The 25,216-nt window shown below is 34.0% G+C and overlaps 1 protein-coding gene across 3 annotated transcripts in view; it reads left to right on the plus strand.

Annotated features, from left to right (window-relative positions):
* CETN3 (centrin 3) overlaps window positions 1-25,216 on the plus strand; it is a 224,445-nt gene that overhangs the window by 2,984 nt on the left and 196,245 nt on the right. For 2 of the 3 annotated variants that reach the window (XR_004299373.1, XR_004299374.1), the window contains exons 3-4: window positions 759-873; window positions 6,629-6,820. Coding sequence is in view for 1 of the 3 variants with exons in the window: in XM_032404020.1 (XP_032259911.1) it covers window positions 759-873; window positions 6,629-6,820; window positions 14,694-14,737 (351 nt within the window). In the remaining 2 variants the exon portion in view is untranslated. Of the gene's footprint in view, window positions 1-758; window positions 874-6,628; window positions 6,821-14,693; window positions 17,950-25,216 lie in introns of those variants that run through there. The other variant, XM_032404020.1, reaches the window with a different exon arrangement.

A 25,216-nucleotide genomic window follows, 5' to 3' on the forward strand; every position in this document is an offset into this window, starting at 1 on the left:
AAAGTTCAGATTCCTTTGGTTTTTATTGACTGCTCCCCACACTTTTACTACTACCTACTTTTCTCATTTGCTAACTGCTTGTTTCCATCTGAGCTCTTCCTGTTTCAGGTAAGGTAAGCTGCTCTGTTCACTGTCCTCAAGCCTATATATTATGGTATCTGTTTTAAAGCCAGTCATCCTTTTCTCAGTGCTCCTCTACTTTATTTTGTCCATACATCAGAGAACAAATGGAACCTTTCCAAGTAAGACTTCTTTAATCAGTATCATGTCTCTCCTTTCTTGTTAATAGTAACAAGATCTCTTCTTTCTTTAAACTCAGGGGCCTGGACTATTTATACTTAATAACTAATCATGTAGAGTCTCAGGATAACTCTTATTTTAATTCTTTTATCTCTTCTGTTGTATAAATTTTTAATATTTATGCTATGCCTTTTTTTTCATTTTGGTGGTTAATCGTTTGAGAACAAATAACTTGTTAAGATGATCTGTATAGTAAGTCAGTCCATTGTATAGTGTATTTCATAAACAGTTGGTTTGTCCTATTAAAAAAGGATATATAAATGAAAAAATTGCTGTTTAATTTCAGTAGTAGAGAAAAACTATCACTTTGATTTTTTTAGAGACATAAAACATGCAAAAGAATTAAATATTTTACTAATGTGCTGACATCCCTAAGTTGTAAAAATTTATTTAAGAATTGGAAGTCACTTCTTTCGAAAGAGTGGTTTATAATTTGCTTTTCCCTTTTAATCCAAAAGGTGGCAATGAGAGCTTTGGGGTTTGATGTAAAAAAAGCTGATGTACTGAAGATTCTTAAAGATTATGACAGAGAAGCCACAGGGAAAATCACCTTTGAAGATTTTAATGAAGTTGGTGTGTATTTTAATAAAGGTCTTTGTAATTAGCACTTGTTAGGAAATTATCCGTTAATATTAGTTTTTTTTTAATTCTCTGGAATTTTGTTATTGAACATTGCTGTATAAGGTAGATATTATAATGGGGGTTTGGGGGCACTCTTTTCACTTATTTTAAAGAAAAAAAAATAAGATTTACAGCCTCATTATGGGATTTATCATTTTGGCTTTTGTCCTGAAGATTCTAATCAAGGAATTGTTATGTAGCTTTTTGTGGAAAGATGTCTTCCTAAGTAACCTGTGTTTATATTATGTGATAAAACTAAAAGGGTGATCAAAAAATTATTTTCTTAGAGTAAAACAGAAATTTCGGTATCCTTTTGTTTGGAAAATATTTCCTAAGACCATTCTGGTGTGTGATTTTTGTTGGCAGAGTGGGAGAAGAGAAAACCTGTAGCATTTGGTATCTTTGACTGTAGAGGAAGTGCATGCCTTTAGGTTGACAAAGCTTATGAGGGGCTACATATGTATGACTTGATCTCAGTGAATAAAGTCATCTGTTTAAAGTTGAGGGTCGGGAGAGGATTGTAGTAAAGGAGGCATTTGGCAAACTCAAGCAGGAGAAAACATTTTAGAACAACCAACTAAGCATACTGTGTCGTGAGCTTAATATGATTGAATTTTCATATAGTTGATTATAGTGAATTAGTTATAGCACATATCAGGCTTTTTTAGAATAGAAGATTCTGGAAGGCAAGGACTTTGCTATTATGATTTAAATATATCGCATAGAATATTATACACAGAATGTACATATATTCATAAAGTGCTTTTTTTAATTAAATTTTCTAAAGCAGTAATACCACCTTATATATGTCATGATATAAGCATATCAGAGTTATTTTTAGATATTTAAAAAATTTAGGAACAAATCCAGTTACACACACAAAACCTTTGTGTAAATATTCAGAAAGCAGCAATATAGAAAGCAAAAAGAAAGGGCAGTTTGGAAAAGATAGATTCATATCATTAAATCATTGGTTTTATTTTTTTAATCTGAAAACTCAAAATCAAGGTGAGGAAGAGGGAAAGTAAAGATTAAACCTAAAAGAGAAAGCACGACACAGAAGATCCCCACCTTGTAAACTAGGAAATCACTGTTTAGAAAGGCAGCTCACCCCTTTGGGGAGCATATTGTGTTGTTTTCTTCTAATCTGTAGATTTATTTACTTGAGGAGAGGGAGGGAGCCATCTTCATTCTTTTAGTGTTTCAGTATTGAAGCTCTTCTATAGTTTATGATAAGTTGGACTAATCCAAGTTCTTATTTAGATTGTTGATTTATAGAAACGGGTGTTAAGGATATAGTGGCAATGATACTGTTAGGAAAGAGCTACAATTCAGGCACATTTGGTACAATGTAGTGGTTAGCATGGACATTTTGGAACCAGAATGCCTGGGTTCATATCTTGGTTTTGCCACTTACTAGCTGTTTAACTTGGTCATTTTACTTGTCTGTGTCTCATTTGCAGATATAAAATGGGGATAGTTGTACTGTCTTGTGGGTTCTTGGGAGGAATAAATAAGTTAATATATAAAATGCTTACTAGAAGGGGGCCTAGCTATAGAAAGTACTATTAAGTATTTGTTATTATTACTTTAAAAAATTGTCTTTGTTTCACTTTGTTTTAGTGCCTAGTAATGATTGTGTATGCATCACTGGAACATAAAAAGTACAGTTTTCTGATTACTTTTTTTTCATAGTTGCAGGCTATTTTAGGCATTATATCATCCTTAATAATATTACGCAACACATTATTTCATCTTAAGTAAATACAATTTTAAAATTGTGATTTTATTAGCAGTTGAAGCCAGAGTCCCATGCCATCTTCACCTTTTCCTGATCCTCCATCTTTTCTATGTTATTAACAGAGCACTTATACTGGGTTCTTTCCATAATAAATGGCCATGACTAAACTTCTGCTCTGACTTTCAAAGATCAAACTTTTGACCAGCTTAGCATACTTCAGCTATCCTCAGTACCAGTAGTCAAAAATGTATTACTGTTTAGAAATCAGTCAAGAACTATGTATTCTCTCCATTTGTTGATTATTTTTCAATAATAACTGAGCACAGATGAATGTATATTTTATACTTTGGAACAAATAACTCCAAACCAGAACATTTGAGTCTTAGTTTTATGTATTATCTATTACTATTGAAGGATATTGTTCTGCAGATATTTCTGGATGAAGTCTAACACTGAACCAGAATTTTCCCAATGTTAGAAAAAAATATTAAAATATATTTAATGTAAGTTAAGAATCTAGACAGCTTGAGGTTAGTGAGTAGTAACAAAGATGTTTTAGGAATTGCTCCTTTAAAGTAAGACCAAGATAAGTCAGATGTTTGTACTCCCTCTTTTATTGGCACAAATGAATTATTCCATTGCCTATTCAGAATAGAATATTCTATTACTGTTTTTGCTTTGCTTATTTAACAAACATTTGCTGAATTTTTTGGCATTAGGTACTTTGCGTTGAGGGAGGGGAATTAAAAGTTACTAAAAGGTTCTTTCAAGGAGCTTACCATTTAAATGTAGGTAATAACAAGCTATAGTGTTCTGTGGTAAATTATAATTTTGTTTGGAGCAAAAGTTGGCAAACTACAGCCCTTAGGCTAAATTCAGCTGTTGCTTCCACACTGCCTCATCTTTTATGCTGCCTTTGTGCTGTCATGGCAGAGGAAGTAGTTTAGTCAGAGACCTTATACCCTCCACAAAGCCAAAAATATTTACTGTCTGGCCTCTAACAAAAACAAAGAGAATTGTCAATTCCTGGTCTAGAGCAATTGAAGAAGACTTTGCAGAGGGGATTTTTAATTTAGACCTTTTGGGATGTGAATTGGATTTCCTCCTAAAGAGAAGATTGTGGGAACGAGTAGAGAAAGACATTGCAGGCAGAGAAAACAGCAACAACAAAGAGTGGTATAGTAGAAGTATAGTATGTTTGGGAAACCAGGTAGTCTCCTGTTGTCGAGGTTAGGGAAATGCAAAGATAGGATTGGGCCAAATACGTAGTCTTGCATCATGTGTAGTGCTTGGACTTCAGTTAGCAGGTGATCATTTCCAGTTTCTGAGGAAGAGAAGATGATATATTTTAGAAAGGTAACTCTATTGAGAGTATTAAAGATGGGTTGGAGGGAAGAGAGACTGCAGACAGGAAAAAAACAGACTTCTATTATGCTGAGGGTGGTGAGAATGAAAAGAGATACATTTAAGAGTAAAAAAGGTAGTGTCCTCAGTACTCTGGGAATTAATCACTGGTTAGGTTTATGGGATTTAAAATGTTTAGACTTCAAATAGGGGAGATATCTGTTAATGGTGCTATTATCTTTTTTGAGGTGGGGCATCAGCAACTATCTTGGTGATAGTAGGAGGAGTTTGGGTTCCAAAATGTTGAGTTTAAAGTAACTTTTTTTTTTTTTTAAAGATTTTATTTATTTATTTGAGAGAGAGAGAGAGAGAGAAACAGCATGAGAGAGGAGAGGGTCAGAGGGAGAAGCAGGCTCCCCGCTGAGCCGGGAGCCCGTTGTGGGACTCGATCCCAGGACTCTGGGATCATGACCTGAGCTGAAGGCAGTCGCTTAACCAACTGAGCCACCCAGGCGCCCTAAAGTAACTTTTATTTTTGGATAGAAACCCCCAAAAGACAATGAGAAATATGGTTGAAGCTATATTTCTAGCAGTACTTTTAATGATTTTTGATAAACTTTTAATGTGATGTTTTTTAATGTGCTGTGTTCTTAACTGATTTTTATAATGTGTAAGGTCTAACTATTTTGAGGAATTATATTTCTGGTAGTATGATTTTTTGAAAATAGAGTTACATGGACAGAAATTTGTGAATTGAACCCACCTTAACTGTATGTTAGTTGACTTATTTTCATTGGGAAAAAAGTGTATTTCTTATAATTAAATTCTTTGTGGAATAGGAATAGAGCATGAAGGCATGGAGGAGAGTCACCCTAAAGTTACAATGTTTTAGTTGTCCAAAATGATGGGTATTTATAATTCCCAAGAAAAGTTGTATTCTAAGGCAAAGTATTGATAAAAGATTATATATACACATAAGTCTGAAGTAACTAACACAATTAAAGCACTAGTGGGATAAGAATTTATACATCTTGGAGCCCCATCTGTTCCCCACATCACCCTGTTGCTTCTTTAAGTACATTAATACTTTCAGCAAGCTGCTTTTTTGGTTCACCTGTCATGTAAATTATTTAATTGGTGAAGAAAATTTTTTAACACTTTTTTTTTCCTTGTCCTGCTTTTTTGTTGGGACTAAATTCAAAATAAGTTGAGTATGAGCCATAGAGTTAAGCATGGTATTTTATTTTGGTGTTATGGCTGTATATATGCCAACTCCTTTTGATTGAATATTTATGAGCTTTGGTGATTTGCATACTTATAGTAATATACTTCAATTAGTTTTTTTGGGTACAATTAATGGGTAATAGAAAACTACTAAATATGTATGTAGATGTTTTAACATTAGCTTAAATAGGTGCTTATCCTAAAAGCTTACTCAAACCAAACATGATGACATTACAGCACAACAATAATAATTTTTTGTGGGCTTGAATTGTATTTCTCTTTTTGGGTGCATTAAACATTCCAGTACTTTCCATCTACAAACATTTGCGCAAGTTTTTAAGATTCTGTAAACCTCACCAGGACTGAGTTATTTTTAATGGCACAGTGAAAGTCATAAATAATTTTTGTTGTAGTGGTAGACTAGCATGTGGAATTACTTCAGAGATGTTTACTTAGTTATTTTCAGAATTTGATCTAGTAACTTAAAAAAATTTATACCACAGATTTTTACTTTAATTTATGTTATTGTGGCTATTGAATAAAGACCGCAAATATTGAAAATATTGTTTTCTATTGTTATATATTATTACATTTAGCCTATTAAAATATATAATTTATATTGAGGTCTGGTATTTCTCACTTTTAATTTTAGTTGTCTGAGAGTTATTATCTTGCTGAACAAAATGGGCATGACTTTAGAGAGATCTTTCCAGAACTTTTCTTTTTTTGGGGGGGCGAGTATGGAAGCTTTCTTACTGTAATCATGTTCAGTCCTTTTGGTAACTGCTTTTCATATTTTGGAAAACCAAGAGTTTCCTCAAATCATGAAGATATCAGCAGAATTTTCATCTGTCTGACATTGTGTCTTTATCAATGATGGCAGTGCATTTTATTAATTTGTCATGATTTTTGTGTCTTTAAATTAGATTTAACTTGAGGAACAATAATGTTACTATTAAGTTTAGACATCAGACATCTTTTATCTAATTAGTCTTAATTGTTTTGTTGGTATATCATATCTACAACTAAGTTACAAACTCCTAGACTTCTGTGTTTGCTGTCAGTGGAGCATAGTGCAATTCTTGACAATAGTAGACCTTAAATAAATATGGTATATAATCCTTTTTATTTTGCCTCTGTTTGAGATAGTTTTGCATACTCTTATAATGGGATGAATTGTTGATAACAAAGATTAAATTTTAAAATACGGATTTGATTTTTGTAATTTCAGGTTTATCATTTTGGGTTTGGGGGCTCTGATTTGGCAGTATTACGAAACTAAATGTTGAAAGATTCACAACTTTAATTCTCATCTAACACTTGTTGATTTCACAGATGGATGCATTTGTGATTTTTATAAAGTGTTTTTAAAATTTTTTAACTTTCTTTTAACTATAGTGACAGACTGGATATTGGAAAGAGATCCACATGAAGAAATATTAAAGGCATTTAAACTATTTGATGATGATGATTCAGGTAAAATAAGCTTGAGGAATTTGCGACGTGTTGCCAGAGAATTGGGTGAAAACATGAGTGATGAAGAACTTCGGGCTATGATAGAAGAATTTGATAAAGATGGTGATGGAGAAAGTAAGTTTTGAGTAAAACACATATTCTAGGTATTAGCCCTAATGTATGCATACAGTAAATTTTTCTAAAATCAAATGATTTTCAAGACCCATTGCAGACTCTCTCTGTTTGGTATAATTGTTGTTCATCCTGTCATGGGCTTTTTGCATAAACATTTCACATAATTTAATTCAGAATGATGCAGATCTTTTAAAACCAACTATACTGTTTGTAACGTGACGTTCCACACTTCCAAGAAGGTACTTTACTTTTCTTTGAGGATGAAGAATCACCAAAATTTCAGCTACTCAGTAAAATATCAGCTTTTATTGCTTTCTTCCTTAACCTACATGTACTTCTAAACTGTAACTAAGTTCTATTGGTTCTACCCTTTAAATGTTTTGAATCTTTTTTTTATATCTTTTATTTACTGCTGCTGCCCTAGTTCAGGCCCTAATTTCTTTGTAGGAATGTTATCATAGCCTCATTTATTATTTCCTTGAATGCCTGCTGGATACCGTGCCTTGTGTGCTAACTGGTGCTACACAATGAAGAAGGCAGATGTGGTCTCTTTAGCTTCCTAATTGCCCTCTATGCCTATGAGCCTCTACCCTCTAATTTAGTCTGTTGATAATTCTTTTCCTAAAGTATAAGTTTTATGATGTCATTCCCCTCTTCAAATGCTGAATGATTCTTTAATGCCTACAGAGTAAATATCAAAGCTTTCTAAGATATGTTCTGCCCTAACGATCTAGTTTAGGTCTTCCACTTTTCTGTTTTAACCTTCACCTCCCATACATACATACCTTGTCCAAATACACTATCCTGAAAACACTTTTTTATGCTGTGCCTTTTTCATCATGCCATTCCTTAAAGTCCTAGAATGTTCTAATTGCCAGTTTCTGTCTGCTAATATGTTAGTCTTTCTCTCTGGTACAGTTTTTTTTTTTTTTTTTTTAAGATTTTATTTATTTGTGAGAGAATGAGAGCAGAAGCAGGGAGGGGGCAAAGGGAGAGGGAGAGGGAGAAGCAGACTCCCCTGCTGAGCAGGGAGCCTGATGTGGGGCTCAATCCCAGGACCACAGGATCATGACTTGAGCTGAAGGCAGATGCTTATCCAATCGAGCCACCCAGTTGTCCCTCTCTGGTACATTTTAAACTCCCATCTTTTTCTCAGAAGCCTTCCCTAATGGTCTCTGATGAATTATGAGACCTCCATTTAGAGGAACAAAATACTTTGACATTTTTATACAATGCCTTCTGTTAGTTACATACATGTGTATCTCTCCAGTATATTTTAAGTCTGTTAAGAGCAGTGTGGAATCATAGCATGAAAGGCCTAAGGCTTTGGAATCATACAGATCTGGATTCGAATTGAATCTCTACCACTTATGTAGTTGCTGTGTAATCTTGTGCAAGTTTTCAATGTTTTCTGAGTCTTGGTTTCCCATTTATTAAAATGAGAAGGGAGATACCTTCCAGGATGGTTGTAAGTATTAAAGGAAGATATTTGAAGGTGCTTAGCATTAAATGGAAGCTTGTTTTCCTTTCTTTGTATCTTTACTTATCTTTATATTCCCCTGCATTTTCTTGAACATGAGTGCTCTGATGTTTATTGACTTAAAGCGCTAAGCAGGAGTGTGTGTTACAGTAGATATATGTTGATACAGTATCAACTATACATATGTACATAAATGTATACATAATATATATATTACTGGAAATATTGGAAATACTGGTATGCTTTAATAAGGAGGTAAGACAGTAGCAACTAGCTATTAGTTCAGGTTTGTAGATTGTCCTTTAGAATTGTGCATTATTATATTTTCTCATTATATTTATGTAAATATTGAACATTATGAACTTTTTAATACTAGTTCTTTGAAGGGATTTATTTATATTTTAAAACAAAGATGATTAAAACTTGAGGAAATTTAAATGATTTCTTGAGCTCTCACTCTAGTATTTGGATTTAGTATCTACTGCCTTCATATTTTAAAAATTTTTGTGTCTTCCCCAGCTGCTGGCTGTTACCCCAGACTAGCTTTAAAGCAGCTCCGTTCTGTAAGGGTACTATCTTCAATGGCACAGAGAATCTTGATATGTCTATTTTTTAAATCTTTAGTAATGGCTACTACATGTGTCAAAAGATAGTTATTTTCTTTCCTGTCCTAGGCACATGCAAGTTAGATTTTGGTTATTAGCTTCATTTGACACTAGAAGAAAATATCAATTAGGAAGCTGCCTCTTAAATTCAAACTTGATGTAAAACTTTGCCTAGAAAATGTGTCCATTTCTCGCATCCCTTGTTAGTCTGCTCTGTTTGCTGCTTTTTAATCTCAGAGTTCATACCTGTGCTCTATTGCTTGAAGATTTTAGTGCATCCTTAAAACATTTCTTTGGTTCTTAATGCTTGCTTTACTTTAAGTCACCATACAACTGTTGCTTGAGCATCCTACTGTCATTTATTCAAATGACTAATTGGGTAAGTAACATTTTTTCTATTTTTTTTAAGTGATGGATTACAAGTAAAATACAGTGATACATAGTCTTTTATTGTTAAGATTTGTCTTTTTTGTTGGGGGGGAAGGGTTTGTTCTTATATTAAATTCATCTAATCTGGTAGTTTCCAATTTGAGATGTGAGTTTCTGGGGGTGGGGGGCCTTCTGAAGTATTGCATGCAGTCTGGGTATATGCATCAAATATTGTCTGTAGACCATATGAATAATAGTATTGCACATGCATACATATACTGCTCTTACTTATATCTGTAAATGTTCTTGCAATTGATAAAAATACTTATTATTCAGAATTCATAGTAGCTCTTTGACATTATCTATTTCTCAAACAAGGCATGCTAAGTATGACTCTTACTATGCCAAGTCCAGGAAATTATTGTTGAAAGCCATTTTCATATTCAGAAACAATGAGAACTATAATACATTTAGTCTGGCTTTGGGTACTGCGTTTACTTATATGGGTCTCTGCAGCTGTATGAAAAACTGCCCATTTTTGAGAAAATACAAGTTACATTTTATAATAACTTGTTTATTTGGATTCTTTTGGCTGCAGTTTTGTTTGATATAACCTGTTTTCTTTGTATATGTTAAACTAGTAAAGATCATAATACTTGCTGTCTTTTTTGTGGACTTTAGTAATTCTGCTCTTTATGAATTTTTCACACTTTAATATTTAGGAGCAATGAAAAAAATTTTTTTAAAAGATTTTGTCAGAGAGAGAGAGCACAAGCAGGGGGATCAGAAGGCAGAGGGAGAAGCAGGCTCCCCACTGGCAAGGAGCCTGATGCAGGACTCGATCCCAGGACCCTGGGATCATGACCTGAGCCAAAGGCAGTCGCCCAACCGACTGAGCCATCCAGGCATCCCTGAAAAAAAAAGTTTTTTAATTGTGTATATAGAATAATAAATATGGTAAAGGAGGAGTTAAAGAAAAAAGATATAATGCAAAATATAACTAGAGCTGTGGTAATGATATCAAAAGAATCCCTTCCCCATTATTGCTCCCAAGATATATACAACACAGTAAATCTTTTTAGAAAAATAAAAGCAACATTTAAAAACCCAAAGTGTAAATAAAATCTTTAAAAAAGGTGGAGAGGCGCCTGGGGGGGGCTCAGTCAGTTAAGCATCTGCCTTTAGCTCAGGTCATGATCCCGGGGTCCTGGGATTGAGCCCTGCATCGGGCTCCCTGGGAGTCTGCTGCTCCCTCTCCGTCTGCCCCCAACCACCTGTGTGTGCCCAGACGCGCGCGCTCTCTTTCTCTAGCAAATAAAGCTTTAAAAAAAAAAAAAAACCCAAAGGGGAACATCTTTAAATAATGATGAGTATTAACACTTATTTAGTAGTTATAGTAGTTAATATGTTAGATTCTGTGCTTAGCATGTTACATTGTGTATTATGTTATTTAATTTTTCATAATAGCTTTTATGAAGTAAAACAGTATTATCTCTATTAATGCACAGAATAGATGCATTTATATAAGTGAGGAAACTAAAGCTCAGAGATTAATAACCTGTCCCTACTTTTATCCCACTGTATTGCCTTTTAGGCTAGAAAGTAAAATATTAATTAGGTTTCTATGTTTATGGAGTTTTAAAAATTACATGCTATTATAATATAAAATATTCAATACTCAGTATTCAATAAAATAGTCAACTGTCTCTTCAGATGCTAAAATTTGTTTTCCCCCCCACCAAAGCCAGATGGTCTCTAAGGTACTTAATCTACCTAATTTCTCTACATTCTTATTTTTTCCCTTAATTTTATTTATTTATTTGAGAGAATGTGAGCCATGAGTGGTAGGGAGGGGCAGAGGGAGAGGGAGAGGGAGAAGCAGACTCCCCCTGAGCAGGGAGCCTCACTCGGGACTTAATCCCAGGACCCTGAGATATGACCTGAGCCGAAGGCAGATGCTTAACCGACTGAGCGACCCACGCGCCTCAATTTCTCTAAATTCTTATTTAAAAGACATGTAATAAAATTTACCCTATGAAATGATTGATTTATGAAAATTTTGTTTAAAAAGGCAGTGTAGAGGAGAATGAAATGTTGTATTTCTTTGATTCAATAAATATTTTATCAGATGCTTATTTAAAGGTAGGCATTGTGCTACATTTATTAGATATAGGAACTTGATATTGATAGAGAAGGAAATGTACAAAGGCATCAGATTTTCTTAATTTTCTGAAAGGCTCACTGGTACTAGAGGAGCTAATTTACTTTCCTTAGCCACTTTCTTCCCTTTAGCTTTCCACTTTTTTGGATTTAAGTATTCTGTTTTTAGGCTATGGAAATTATGGAGTAGTTTAAAATATATTTAAATACTATAATACTTTAAAGTGTTCATATGTAAACAAAAATTAACTCTTGTGGTTTTAAAAACTATATATGAAACTTAATTTTGAAATTTGAGTGTTGAAATTTTACAGATTGAGAGAAAAAAGTTCTAGGTCTTTAAGGAACAAATCATACAAATCATATTTTACAGATTTCGAGTAATTTAATCATAGCTCTGTTATGCTATTAAAATAATTTATAGTCAAATTATTCTAAGGTTGCTTTCATTATGTTGTTTTTCTTAAAAACATACTCTTATTTCTTGTTTTGGTCTAGACACCTCAGTCTAGATTGATTGAGTCAGAGGTTCTTAAATTTAAGTGTATAATGATGAAATTGTTTAGACTTACGTATTTTTTCTTTTTTAAGCTGGGAGAGAGAGGGGTCATAGCTCTCATAACATGTTGAAACATGTTTTTAAGTGCAAGAATTAAAGATCACTACTACAATTTGTAGTATTTCAAGTAATACAGGCTATATATTCTGTTCTACACTGTCAGTGTCTTGTAGATGTTTAATATTGAAATGTGTGGATTCATGGTTCATTATCAGCTCTGGACATCTCATTCTTCTTAACTCCTTAGAGCTTATTTTCACACTTTTTTTTTGAAACTATATTGCTGATGGTCTCCTACCTTAACTTTCATTCCACCTCTTGTTAAACCAAATCCTATGTTTTTATTTTATTTTTAATATTTTATTTATTTATTTGAGAGAGAGAGAATGAGAGAGAGCGAGTACATGAGAGGGGGGAGGGTCAGAGGGAGAAGCAGACTCCCTGCCGAGCAGGGAGCCCGATGCGGGACTCGATCCAGGGACTCCAGGATCATGACCTGAGCCGAAGGCAGTCGCTTAACCAACTGAGCCACCCAGGCGCCCCAAATCCTATGTTTTTATTTTAAAGCCCAAGTCAAGATTTATTCTTACCTAAATTTTTCTCAGAAGTAAGGATTTTTCCCATTAAGATGGAATGTTTTTCAACACAGATAGGTGGTTTTATTTTAATAATAGATAATTTTTTGTGTTATACAGCAATTATTCTCTGTTTCATTTATGAAACATGACTTAACATAATTTATTGAAACATTTTCTGTGTGGTTTCTGAAACCAGTATACTTTTTTCATTCCTGATGTACATATTCTATCTTAGTGTTTTTTAATTGGTTAATTTTTGTCTAACTTTTCATTATGAATCTTCTCATAGAGGAGAAATGTTAGTTTAGTACAATGAACACCTTTATACCTTCTACCTAGATTCAGTAATTAACATTTTACTTTTTGCTTTGTCTATAGTGTATATTTTTATTCTGGATCATTTGAAAAATATATCATGAACTTGACTTCCCTAACATCTTAGTATGCATCTGCTAAGAATAAGGATATTATCTTTCATAATTGTGATACTATTGTCAATGCTAAGAAAACTAAAACTAATTTTATAATATGACCTAATATCTTCACTTAAGTTTCAAGATACTATAGAATAGGAACCCTGGTGTCTGTTTATTACCAGGTAGAAGCAATCTAAAAGATCATATCGTAGTTCAGTATTTTCAGATGAAGAAATTGAGACACAGAACTGTTCTGTACCAGAATGATGACTGGAATCCAGGTCTCTTTTTTCCTCATTACAGTGTTCTTGTTTTCATTATCAAAATGATCATTCATAACTTGTGCTTTGTTAAGTTATGTATTGAGTTTTGGAGCCCATGAAGTGACCTGTTTTACAAAGAGGAAGCATTTTTTTCTGAACATTTCTATTGATAATTTGTGTGTATTTGTGTGTATTGATTTTAAAAATTATATTTAATAAGATTATTACCTATTTATTTTTAGGTTGCTTTCTTAAAAATTGTATTTTATAAACTGGAAGTTCTTACTGAATTTTATTTATGGTTTTGGTGAACTAACAATTTGTCTTTATGAGTAATTCTTTCTACATTTACATCTATATATATTAACTGCTGTATTACCTTGCTAATTAAGATTAAATTTGTATCGGGCGCCTGGGTGGCTCAGTTGGTTGGGCGACTGCCTTCGGCTCAGGTCATGATCCTGGAGTCCCGGGATCGAGTCCCGCATCGGGCTCCCTGCTCGGCAGGGAGTCTGCTTCTCCCTCTGACCCTCACCCCTCTCATGCTCTCTCTCTCATTCTCTCTCTCAAATAAATAAATAAAATCTTTAAAAAAAAAAAAAAAAAAAAAAAAAAAAGATTAAATTTGTATCTTTTAAAATTATTATTTCTCTTGATATTTTTGAGGTCTAGTAACCTGGTTTCAACTTTTTGTTTTTGTTTTTTTTTAGTAGGCTTTTAAATATATAAAAGTTCAAAAAACAACAATTTGACTTTTTGAAGAATTCTAGCGTATTTTCCTTTAGAATCCTAATGTATATGCATGATAGATTTAATAAGCTTATTTATAAAGGAAGGATTTACCAAATGAACTAGTAGAATAAAGATTATAAAGAGGATTTAACCATTTAAGAAATTAAAAATGTCAAGCTTTAAAACTGTTTGTGGGGGCGCCTGGGTGGCTCAGTCAGCTGGGCGTCTGCCTTCAGCTCAGGTCACGATCCCAGGGTCCTGGGATCAAGCCCCACGTCAGGCTCCCTGCTCAGTGGGGGGCCTGCTTCTCCCTCTTCCTCTGCCCACCCCGGCTTGTGCTCTCTCTCTCTGTCTCAAATAATAAATAAATTCTTTAAAAAAATAAAAATTAAAAAAAGAAAACTATTTGTGTAAGTGTATATAAATATTACGATTATGATGGATTTTTGTGGAACTTAATGTCTTTCCAGTAATTAATATTCTAGAATACTAATTTATGTTGTTTATCACATGTTATGTATTTTTGTATTCATGAGGTTCTACTTAATAAACGTGATCAACTTCCTGTCAAAAAAGTAAAAGAAAAACACTATGTCTTGGTTTATTAATGATTTTGTATAATATAAAATTTAAAGATACTTAGTATAAAATACTAGTATTGTTCTGTGAAAAAATTTATATTTCTGACTTACATTTTCTTTCTTACCACAGTAAATCAAGAGGAGTTCATTGCTATTATGACTGGTGACATTTAAAGAATTACAAGGATAAACACTAAGAATGTTGCAGTTATCATCTTATATTCTATTTTTGTGCCTGGAGCCATGTTAAAAAAAAAAAACAAAAAACTTAGTTCTTTTTTTCCAAAAGGACCAAAAATAAGTATCTTATGTATTCATATTTTACTACTGTCAAGTTTCTTTGTATAAATAGTATTGTTAGCACTCTAATAGTTTAGCTTTGTATTTATAATACAGCTTTTATATATATATATAAAGTTTAAAAAATTAAATCATGTGGTACACATTCTCTGAAAGTTTTTTATTCGGCATCAGTAGTCACTTTTGTTTTGATGCACATGTTATATAGATATGCACATGTCATTAATAAAATGTTTATTTTAGTAGTATTTTAAAGTATGGTAAATTTTCTGTTTTATAATTCCAAGTATCTGTAAATACTCAATGGTATTTTTCTTAAATCTTTTCTTTTTATACTACTAGTTTCAGAAACAAAAATTGAAATACAAATAGCAATAGAATAGCACATTTTTCCCTTACAAGTTTGACATTTTATGTTTCAGTACAAGATGATGACTCAATACAGGCGTAATTCCTTTTTTAGGAGTCATGTCTTTCAGTTTGGAAGGAAAAAGTGTTGTGCATATAGACCCATTTATCCTCATGTATTATGTTCTATAGCATTTCTGGTGTCTTAACGTAAGTTATGACAGTTAAATTTGGATATTTCCCTCTTAAACTAATTGAGTACAGTTTGAATCATCTGATTTCTTGACAAAGTTAAAGATTTAAATTTTGGAATTTTGATCTGTTAGGATAATTATCACTCAATTAAACGTCACAATGATGAAAATAGAAAACTAAGCCACAGAAATCATTTAAGATTGTTTTACCTATATAAAGGAACATTCTGTGATTCGCTAAGAAACAGTAGAGACTGACTTTCCAGGTATTTGGTGGGCTCTTCTGCCTTATAGCAATGTATGTTAGTGGGGAGACAAGTGGTTTTGTGAGCTAGATTATAGAGAATTGGTACCTATGCTGATCCTTCACCAATAATCTGGTTCCTAGTGGTATGGGCTCTCTGGAAGAAATTTGTCTATTTCAGTGATCTTTCTTTAGATTTCTTGTTTTAAATTTAAAGTACAGTAATAATTTGAGGCACTTGAAATGTGAGCTTCTAGAGTATCACATAAAGAGTTACTAGCAATTTAACAAACAAATCAGTAGGGAATAATATAACAGTGGTGGCATTTCAAATAGTTAACTAGAAAGTAAGTTAATTGCTCATCATACTAAAATTTAATTTTTTTAAATTTTATTTTATTGTGTTAATCTAAAATTTAATTTTGAATATGAAATCAGTGCTCACAGGAATAGTAATATCCAGGTCAACAAATATTCTTTGAAATTAAAAAATTTTTTTCACCCTTACTGATGAATTGCTATGTCTTGATCACAAAATATGTTGATTTCCAGGAAATTAAAGAGTAAAGTGAAGAATAAAACAGATAAAAATAAATTTAGGCTTGCTCGTCTTCTACCACTTTATTGGAATAAATAATCCAAGCTACTTTTGTCACTTAACAGTGATAACTTCTTTTTATTCTTAATATAAATACTTACTCTTCGGGATACCAGCAATTTTGTTTCTTCTCTTCTACTGTGGGCTGAGGGAAGAGTGCTCAACTCATTTCTTCATATTTATGGAAGCTTTTGCCTTCAGAAGGGTATGAATAATTTTTTTCAGTGTTAATAATCAGTATCTGTAGAGTTGAAAAGTCAATAAAATAGCTAGTAGAGGTGGCATTAAGAAAAGAGCGAATGCTTTAACAGAAGGAAGTGGAGGTGGGTATCAGTTTTATTTATCATTAGAGTCATATTTCATGCAATGGCATTTCATGATCTAAGAAAAATATTTTTTTGCTAAAATTGCCTAGTTTATTGCTGTTCTGGTGTCCTGGTAAGCTTTGATAGTTTGGAATTTGTCAGCTAAGATCTTTTCCTTTGTTACAAGTCAACAAAGCCTACTCTCTAAAGAACCTATGTGCCTATTATGGAAGACTTTCAAATTTAGTTGATGTGCCCATGTTAATGGCCTTACATCAGCAAACATCATAAATAGATTATCCAGTTGAGTGGCAAATGGCCTCAACTTCATAAGCCATCTCTCTGATGCTAGTCCCTGGAAGTAAATTTTCTTGGGGATTTACTAGTGATGTGTTCTTGACAAAGATTATTTATAGTGTTCTGAACACCATTGTGAAGAAGGCAAAATAATTTTTTAAATCACTTTAAATAAATTTAAATTGAATAAGTAAGACATAAAGATCTTATATAAAATAAAGGCCAAAACATTTTTTTTAACCCCTATCCTGTTGCCACCCCTCTCTGAGTAATATCAATGTCAGATTTCAGACAGGAGGAATACAGCTAGATGTTTTAATAGGTTAATCTGATACTGGAGAACAAAAAATTCAGAAAGGAAACACTGAGATAGTTAACTATAGGAAGCAAGTACCACACCTAGAGCTGAGGGAACAGAAGATAGAGGTTACCAGAAATTAAAAGCTTTGAAGAAAGGTCCTTTAGAGCAGGGACTTGGGGACATTTGAGGAGAGGGTCCTGCTAGCTAGTATTGGTGGAGAATGATAAGCTGGAGACTGGAACCAAGTGCTGCCTGTGGAATGAAGAATTTTTGCCCTGGGGAAGTTGACCAGAACAATAAGCAAACAGGAAATAGCAAGATTCCTCTTCTGTCTTTCTGTTTCACTTTTCTAGTCCTCCCATTAGTGGAGCCTAACAAAAATTCAGCTAACAAAGGAGAACTGTAGTTTACACAGTTCTAACCCCCATATTATGCAGTTGAGTATAGACTAGTGGTTAAGAGCTATGGGAAAAAAGATAGCTTAATAACCAGCACAGTTGGCCATATATCATTGGAACAGATTATGGAAGAGTGTAGGGGGTTGGAGAAGACTATTATTAATGTTGGGATAACAGGTGTTCAGAACTGTCCTAGGCAAAGTAGGAGATACGGTTACCTGATCTCTGAGAACAGTTACCATTGTTATTTTAAAGAAGATTATTTCTACCTGTTTTTCCTTTGCACTTAGATGAAGTATAAAGATTTTTTTTCACATAACTATTGTATGCTGTGTAGCTAAGCTTTATAAAGGAAATGTCTTTTTAAAAATTTAGTAACATTAAGTGCTGCTGTGTTCCAGGTGCACACATAGGTATATACATATATTATAAATTTTAATCTTTTTTTTTAAATGTTTTATTTATTTATTCATGAGAGTCAGAGAGAGAGAGAGAGGCAGAGGGAGAAGCAGGCTCCCTGCCTAGCAGGGAGCCCCATGCGGGACTCGATCCCAGGACCCTAGGATCATGACCTGAGCCGAAGGCAGACGCTTAACCATCTGAGCCACCCAGGCACTCCTATAAATTTTAATCTTAATAACCTTCTGGAGTGGATACTGTTGGATTGACTTTTTTTTTTTTTACACACAAGAAAACCAAAAGCTTAGAGGGTTTAGGTTACTTGTTCTAGTTAACAGGAATTGGAATTGGCATTTGATCCTAAGCTTTCTGACTCCAGAGCCTACTCATAACCACTACATTATACTGTCTCCTTACAGTGACTTTTATAGACTATCTCAAGGTGTAAAGGATCAGACCTTTGAAAGATAGAATCTGGAATTCAGAAGCTCAGCAGCAAAAGCATTGATTAAACATTTATGCTTAATCTAGCATGGCATTCATGTGTTATTCCACGTGAGTTAGTGTTTGGTGCCAGACCTCTGGAAGCTAATAATCTTAGTCTATAGTTATGGGGGCAGCACATTGAAAAAACTAGATGTTTGGGGAAGAAATATATTAAATGAAAATACAATATCAAGCAAATACTGAGAAAGTACATGTTGAGTAGTGAAGACTCAAAAGATTGTTATTTTGAGAGTAAAATTTAGGAAAACCTTTTTTTCCGATTTACCCTTGTGGAGAAATTTTTTTTTTTTTTTTTTTTTTTTGCGGGGGTGGGGATTGCTTCAATGAAGAGAAAACTTAAATTCTTAGTAGGAAATGGAAGGAAGCTTGGGTTTAGGAGTATGGTAAGAGGATGTGTGGGAGGGTCTTTGAGGCATTAAACTGGAGAGGAGGAGGGTTTATGGATCTGGAACCGATATAAAGCAAAGCTCTTCTAGGTCTTTGTGGAAGTGTATTGACTAGAGAAGGTGTCAGTAAATGTTATTTTCATAGTAGAATGATGAAATGTTCAGGATTTGGGTTGTAAGCAGGTATTCTTGGAATGAAATATGGCAGTCATCTGGATGACAGTTTAGTTAGGTCTTGGAGATCTTGGATAATTAAGCATTCTAGGTTCGCCCATATTCAGTTGAAATAGGTAATTTGTTTACATTTGCTAATTCTGTGTTCAGTCATCTGTCGTCCTGTATGTAGTTAAAGCATTCATTGAAAGCTTCCTCCAAGACTGAAATATAGAACTAGTTAAGTTTATATATATGAAACTGAATATAAAACTAGTGAAATCAGGTCTTTGGTTTATCTGAGATAATGTATTTATTTTAGAGTTACCTCTCTGAGGTGTACTCTAAATATTAAGTGAATTATTAATATCTAATTGCCTACAAAAATCCAAATTATCCTTTACTTCAGAACTCTGGAAACCTGGATGTCTTGTGCTAATCTGAGAATATGTAGGATATTTTTTCATTATATGATAATTTTAGGAAGATTACTGACATTTTATAGAATCAAAGATCAGCAGGGTTACTTCCATTTTATACTTAATTAAAAATATTTTCAAGTGGGTTTTTATTCTGTAATGAAAGAAATAAGGATACTTAATGGAATCCCTGGAGTCCGACATTTCTACTTTTAATATGCTTGTAACATTTGTCCAACACACCACTGTGTTCTCTGAAAAGAGCGATCATTTTCACTGTATGGCATTACGATAGACCGTATATCCCCAAGGTCTTCCAAAAGGTCCATGTAAGCCTGACAGCTAGAAAACGTGTACTGTTGTAGAACATAAATTCTGGCAACTTACTGATGCAGGCCTACCCCTGATGGATGGCTCTTTAGAATAAAAATCACTCAACATACTCAGCTAAATGCTAAGTGATAAAAATATTTCCAAATCATATTTCCTATCATTGAGGACCTCCTTAAATTTAACAGCAGGTTAAAGATTTGGGGTTGGCCTACTGAGGAGCAATCTTTCATTAGAAAATATGCCTTTGCTTGTCTTGAAAGTTCATGCATTTAAAGTCCCTGCCAAGCAGATAGACTTAACCATACTTTAAGCAAGATCTACATTTACCTTTTTCATTTTCCATTAAGATAAAAATGTTCAATTAAATCTGAAATAGCTGGCCCCAAACTAAACTTTCCAGGGGGCCTTTTCTATACCGGTCTTGCTGAGAGATAATTTTTGTTAATCTAAGTCCTAAGGGATGGTGGGACATTATTCAACATTAGCAATAAAAACAAAATAACTCCCTCAAAGGAAAAACAAGATTTGGGTTCTAAAATTTTTCTTTATGAAAGAAAACTTCAAAGAAAACAACCAAATTGGTTGGTTTCACTGCTATCACAAAGATTAAAAGATAAAAACTAGGAAAGATGTAAAGAAATTAGAAAATTTAGGGGCGCCTGGGTGGCTCAGTCATTAAGCGTCTGCCTTCGGCTCAGGTCATGATCCCGGGGTCCTGGGATCAAGCCCCCACATCGGGCTCCCTGCTCAGCGGGAAGCCTGCTTCTCCCACTCCCCCTGTTTGTGTTCCCTCTCTCGCTGTCTCTCTCTCTGTCAAATAAAATCTTAAAAAAAAAAAATTAGAAAATTTAATATCCTATTTATTTGGTTTTGGGAAAAAATAGATTATACATGTGAAAATGTTTTTTGAATTGCAAAATTAAAATATAAATTGTTATAATCAGGCTTGTTCTATATTTGGAATTACTGGTCTGTTGGCCCAAGTGACGTATAGTTCTGTAATCTTACCCTGGAAATTCTGTAATCTGCAAGTCCTCTCAGGGACTCTTGGGTATACCCAGACCCAAGTAGCTAGGATATGCTTGGGAGTAAATTCTAAACCCACATTAGTTTCTGGAGTATTCATAAGCAGATAAGCAAGCCAAGTCTGTTTGAAGGAAATACATGCTTAGAGAACCTGGGGTATCTCAAAGTGGAGAATTAGATAAGTCATATACTGTTAACATTGGGTCAAAATAATACTTAGCTATCAAAATAAGCTTTAAAATCATTTATATTTCTACTAAGTTATTACAGTCAAAAGATTTTTTTTAATTATCTTAAAACTAATCTTGATTTTTATCAGCTATTAGGGTCTTCACTTCTAAAAGCTAATTTATGTGAAAAAGAGACAGAAAAGGCAAATCTTTTCTGAAGAGTTCTTTGTTTATATTATTCAAAATTTGTATCTCATCTTTTTCCAAAGAAGGATCTATAGCAAACTTCCTTAGACAAATACAGTAAGATTATTAAGTTAGAAACTGTAGATCACAAGCCAGATGGAAGGAAGAAGAGACAAAGTAGAGTCAACTTCAGTTATTTGGGGTTAATTTGAACCCTGAAATTAACTGGCTAATACATAGCAGAGACCTTGGACAAGACTTATATTTCCATCACAAGCTGCCCTTACCACTTATGCTCTCCCCTTCTTCCCTTGTCTCCCTGGGATTAGAGAAGTGCTGAGTTAACTGAGAAGTATCTCTCATTGAAGTGGGGGTCAAAACCTATGGCAGCCCCTCCTCATTCTTCAGCCCCTTCTAACCCCCCCACCATAGGGAAGGGGAAATGCTAGTCCCTTGCTATGCTTTGGTGGTGTTAATCTAGTTAAACTGTTCCTACATAATCAAGAAACCTGTCTCAGGAATCCAGACTGAGGTTAAAGATGAGTGAGGGCTGAAAGGTAAAAGAGCTTGACTTAGAATATGACTTAATGGCATCGATGTAGAAGTTTCTGAAATGCCAGTTCACATACTCATTATTTGCCTAATGACATACTCCATATTCTGTTTTCTAAAGAAAACCTAGAAACATGAAATTAAAGGAAACTAGAATTGCTATATTGTGTGACCTTGTATTTTAAAAACGTGGCTTAGGATTCTAATGAATTAAGCATAGGGGAATACACTACATCAAAAGCTGCTTAGTGGTTCCTAGGCCTCAAGGAAGCCAGAAATGTAGGGGTGCTGTGGGAGAACTGGGCAGAAGTCGGAATGTTGAGTGGCAGGGAGACACTGATGGCAAAGACTACTGATTAGTTATCAGTTTGTGTGTTCAAGTGATTTATAGATCTACAGTCTGATCTTGGATGTTCTGGGGTCTCCAGGACCTTTAGGGTGTGGGGAACAGCTAAAGAAATTATCCTCTAAATTTCAGTTTTTGTCCTGTTACTGACTCTGCTTGACCTCAGTTTTCAAAAGGGCACAGAATGAAATCGGAGTTCCATACTGTTCTAAGGTGATTGTGGGTGGCATCTACCGATGGAATTGAATGGGAACACTTCTAGTTTCGCTTCAAGACCTGTTTCGTTCCTGCGTCTGATTGTGCTTTAGAGCCTAAGGACCCATTTGCCTTGTATGCATTAATAGATACAGGCCAATAAGAGGAATCATTAACTAGATTTGTGTAATCTATGAGTCTAATTTTTTAAAAAGATTTATTTATTCATTTTAGAGAGAGAGTGCAAGTGGCGGGGAGAGGGAGAGAATCCCAAGCAGACTCCCCACTGAGGGCGAGCCCCCACATTGGGCTCAATTTCATGACCCTGAGGTCAAGACCTGAGCGGAAACCAAGAGTCAGATGCTTAACCAACTGAGCCACCCAGGCGCTCCTCTATGAATCTAATTTTTTAAAACATTATTGTGTTGCATATTCAGTTTTGTTAATCTATTAACTAAATCTTTGTTTTGAGGGCGTTCTCTTTCAGGGGAGGGGTTTTGATTCTGGTAATTATGAATGTATTAACAGATTTACATGTAGAACAGATAACAGTCAAACCGGAGGCCCTCTAACCTCCATCTTTAATCAGCCAATTCTTCTCTTAAACCTTTCCCTATGCATTTTTTTTCAAGGAAGAATGTACTTAATCTGTTCAAATTATGATAGTGATTTGGAGAGAAAAATAGGACAAAATACATTTTCAGCCTCCACCAGGGGGACCTATTGCTGCAACTAAAAAATTAAATCTGAGGAAGAACATGCATTTCACATGCCAGTTACATGACAGTAATTTTTATTTTTTTAGAAGTATACATACATTTGAAAAAATGCTATTCTACATAATGGTATTTCACATGTTATAATTTTTTTACATTATATATAAAAATTAAAATATAAAAACAGATACAAGACATGAGGTTTTTTTTGTTAACCTTTTTTTAGTAGACTGACTATAAAATGAAAATATAAACTCAGTCTTTATCTGAGAATAATTTATTTAAAATATCTATACGATAACCTACATAAAAGCAGAAAAAATCTTTTTCACAAAACACATTTCTAAATTTTGCCAATTCAGTTTATTTTATTCTCTATTCCACTGGCTTTTGTCTGGGACTTAAAGGCTTACAGTTTTTATGAAATGTTTTCATTCATATGGTATATGAATACTATAAGATTCATAATCACAAAATTGGTAAGTTTTATAGTCACAAAATTGGGAAATCCATATTTTTGCTTCACTTCTATGAATGAGGACATTATATTTTGTGCTTTCAGATTATACATGTTTTCTTAGCATCAGTTCCTATCCTATTTATTCATACCAGTATTTCTTAATACCCCTTAAGATTTTTTATGGTTTAAGTAATTCCATTTCTGGGTGCCTGGGTGGCTCAGTTGGTTAAGCGGCTGCCTTCAGCTCAGGTCATGAGCCCAGGGTCCTGGGATTGAGTCCCGCATCGGGCTCCCTGCTCAGCAGAGAGCCTGTTTCTCCCTCTCCCTCTGCCTGCCTCTCTGCTTACTTGTGCTATCTCTCTCTCTCTGTCAAATAAATAAATAAAATCTTTAAAAAAAAAAGTAATTCCATTTCTATATTCTGGCAATTTTTACCTGACTCATATTACTACCTTCTTTTTTATTTTATTGATTAGAAGTAATTTACAATAATGGTTTTCAGTGATGAGTAGAGTTTACAAATTCTGTGGGGCAGATAATACTATACCCATTTTTTAGATCAGGAAATTGAGGCCAAGAGTGATTACATTACTTGAGTAATGTCTTATGCTCTGCCTTCTGATTCTCAGCTCCAGTATTCTTCCCACAATACCATAGCTGATTTTAACAATCCCAGATAATGGACTAACCATTGTTCCAAGCATATTTCCCCAACCTAGACTAGTGAACTCATAATTTGATTCAGTTAGTGTGCCTTCTTTTTTTTTTTTTTTTTTTTTTTTAGAATCTATTTATTTATTTGACAGACAGTGAGAGAGGGAACACAAGCAGGGGGAGTGGGAGAGGGAGAAGCAGGCTTCCCGCAGAGCAGGGAGCCCGATGCGGGGCTCGATCCCAGGACCCTGGCATCATGACCTGAGCCGAAGGCAGACGTTTAACGACTGAGCCACCCAGGCGCCCCCAGTTAGTGTGCCTTCTAACCAGACATGTTTTTCGGTAAGAGAAACACCTTGCTCTAGATAGCCCTTCGGATAATTTCCATTGTCCTTAGTAAATACAACACATGGTATTTTAGATATAGCAAGAGATTTTTTTTTTGTAGTACTGTAATACTACACTTGGCTCCATAATGTTGTAATGATGCCTTTGAATTTCTGCTTAAACACACACACACAAACACACATCATTTTTCTTCCCAAAGAAAAGTTTTAACTCTACATTATGAAGAATGGAATGCAGCTTAAGCAAAATGAAATGAAAGTATGTCCTAGACATATGAAAAGTTTTACTTGTACTAAGAGAAATGCATGGTAAAGTGCACTGAAATACAATTTCATCTGTTCAGTTATTTTTGTAATAAACTCTGTTAAATGCTGGGATTTGGGGTTAGTAAATAAACCAGACATTTCCCCACAGTTGGGATTAAAAATTGGTACAACCACCACAGAGGGCAATTGGTAACATTTATCAACACTATAAATGCTAGATAGCACTTGGCTCAGCAACATGTTCTTTGAACTTTAGCCTATGGATATACTTGTACACACACAAAATTATGTTTAAGATTATTCATAGGTTTATTATAGCAAAAATTGGAAGCAAATGTCCCTTGATAGGAAGTTGATTAAATAGAATACTATACAGCTGTTAAAAAGAATGAGAAAGCTCTATACTGATACGCAAAGAGCTTCAAGCAACATTAAATGACAACTGCAAAGTACAGAATAGTCTTAAGTTACCTTTTGTGTAAAAAGGGAAGAATAAGAATATATTCATTTTTCCTTGTACATACATAAACTCTTGAAGGATATACAAAAGAT

Source organism: Phoca vitulina, unplaced genomic scaffold (assembly GCF_004348235.1).
Source record: "Phoca vitulina isolate PV1807 unplaced genomic scaffold, GSC_HSeal_1.0 scaffold6, whole genome shotgun sequence".
NCBI classification, from domain to species: Eukaryota; Metazoa; Chordata; class Mammalia; order Carnivora; family Phocidae; genus Phoca; species Phoca vitulina.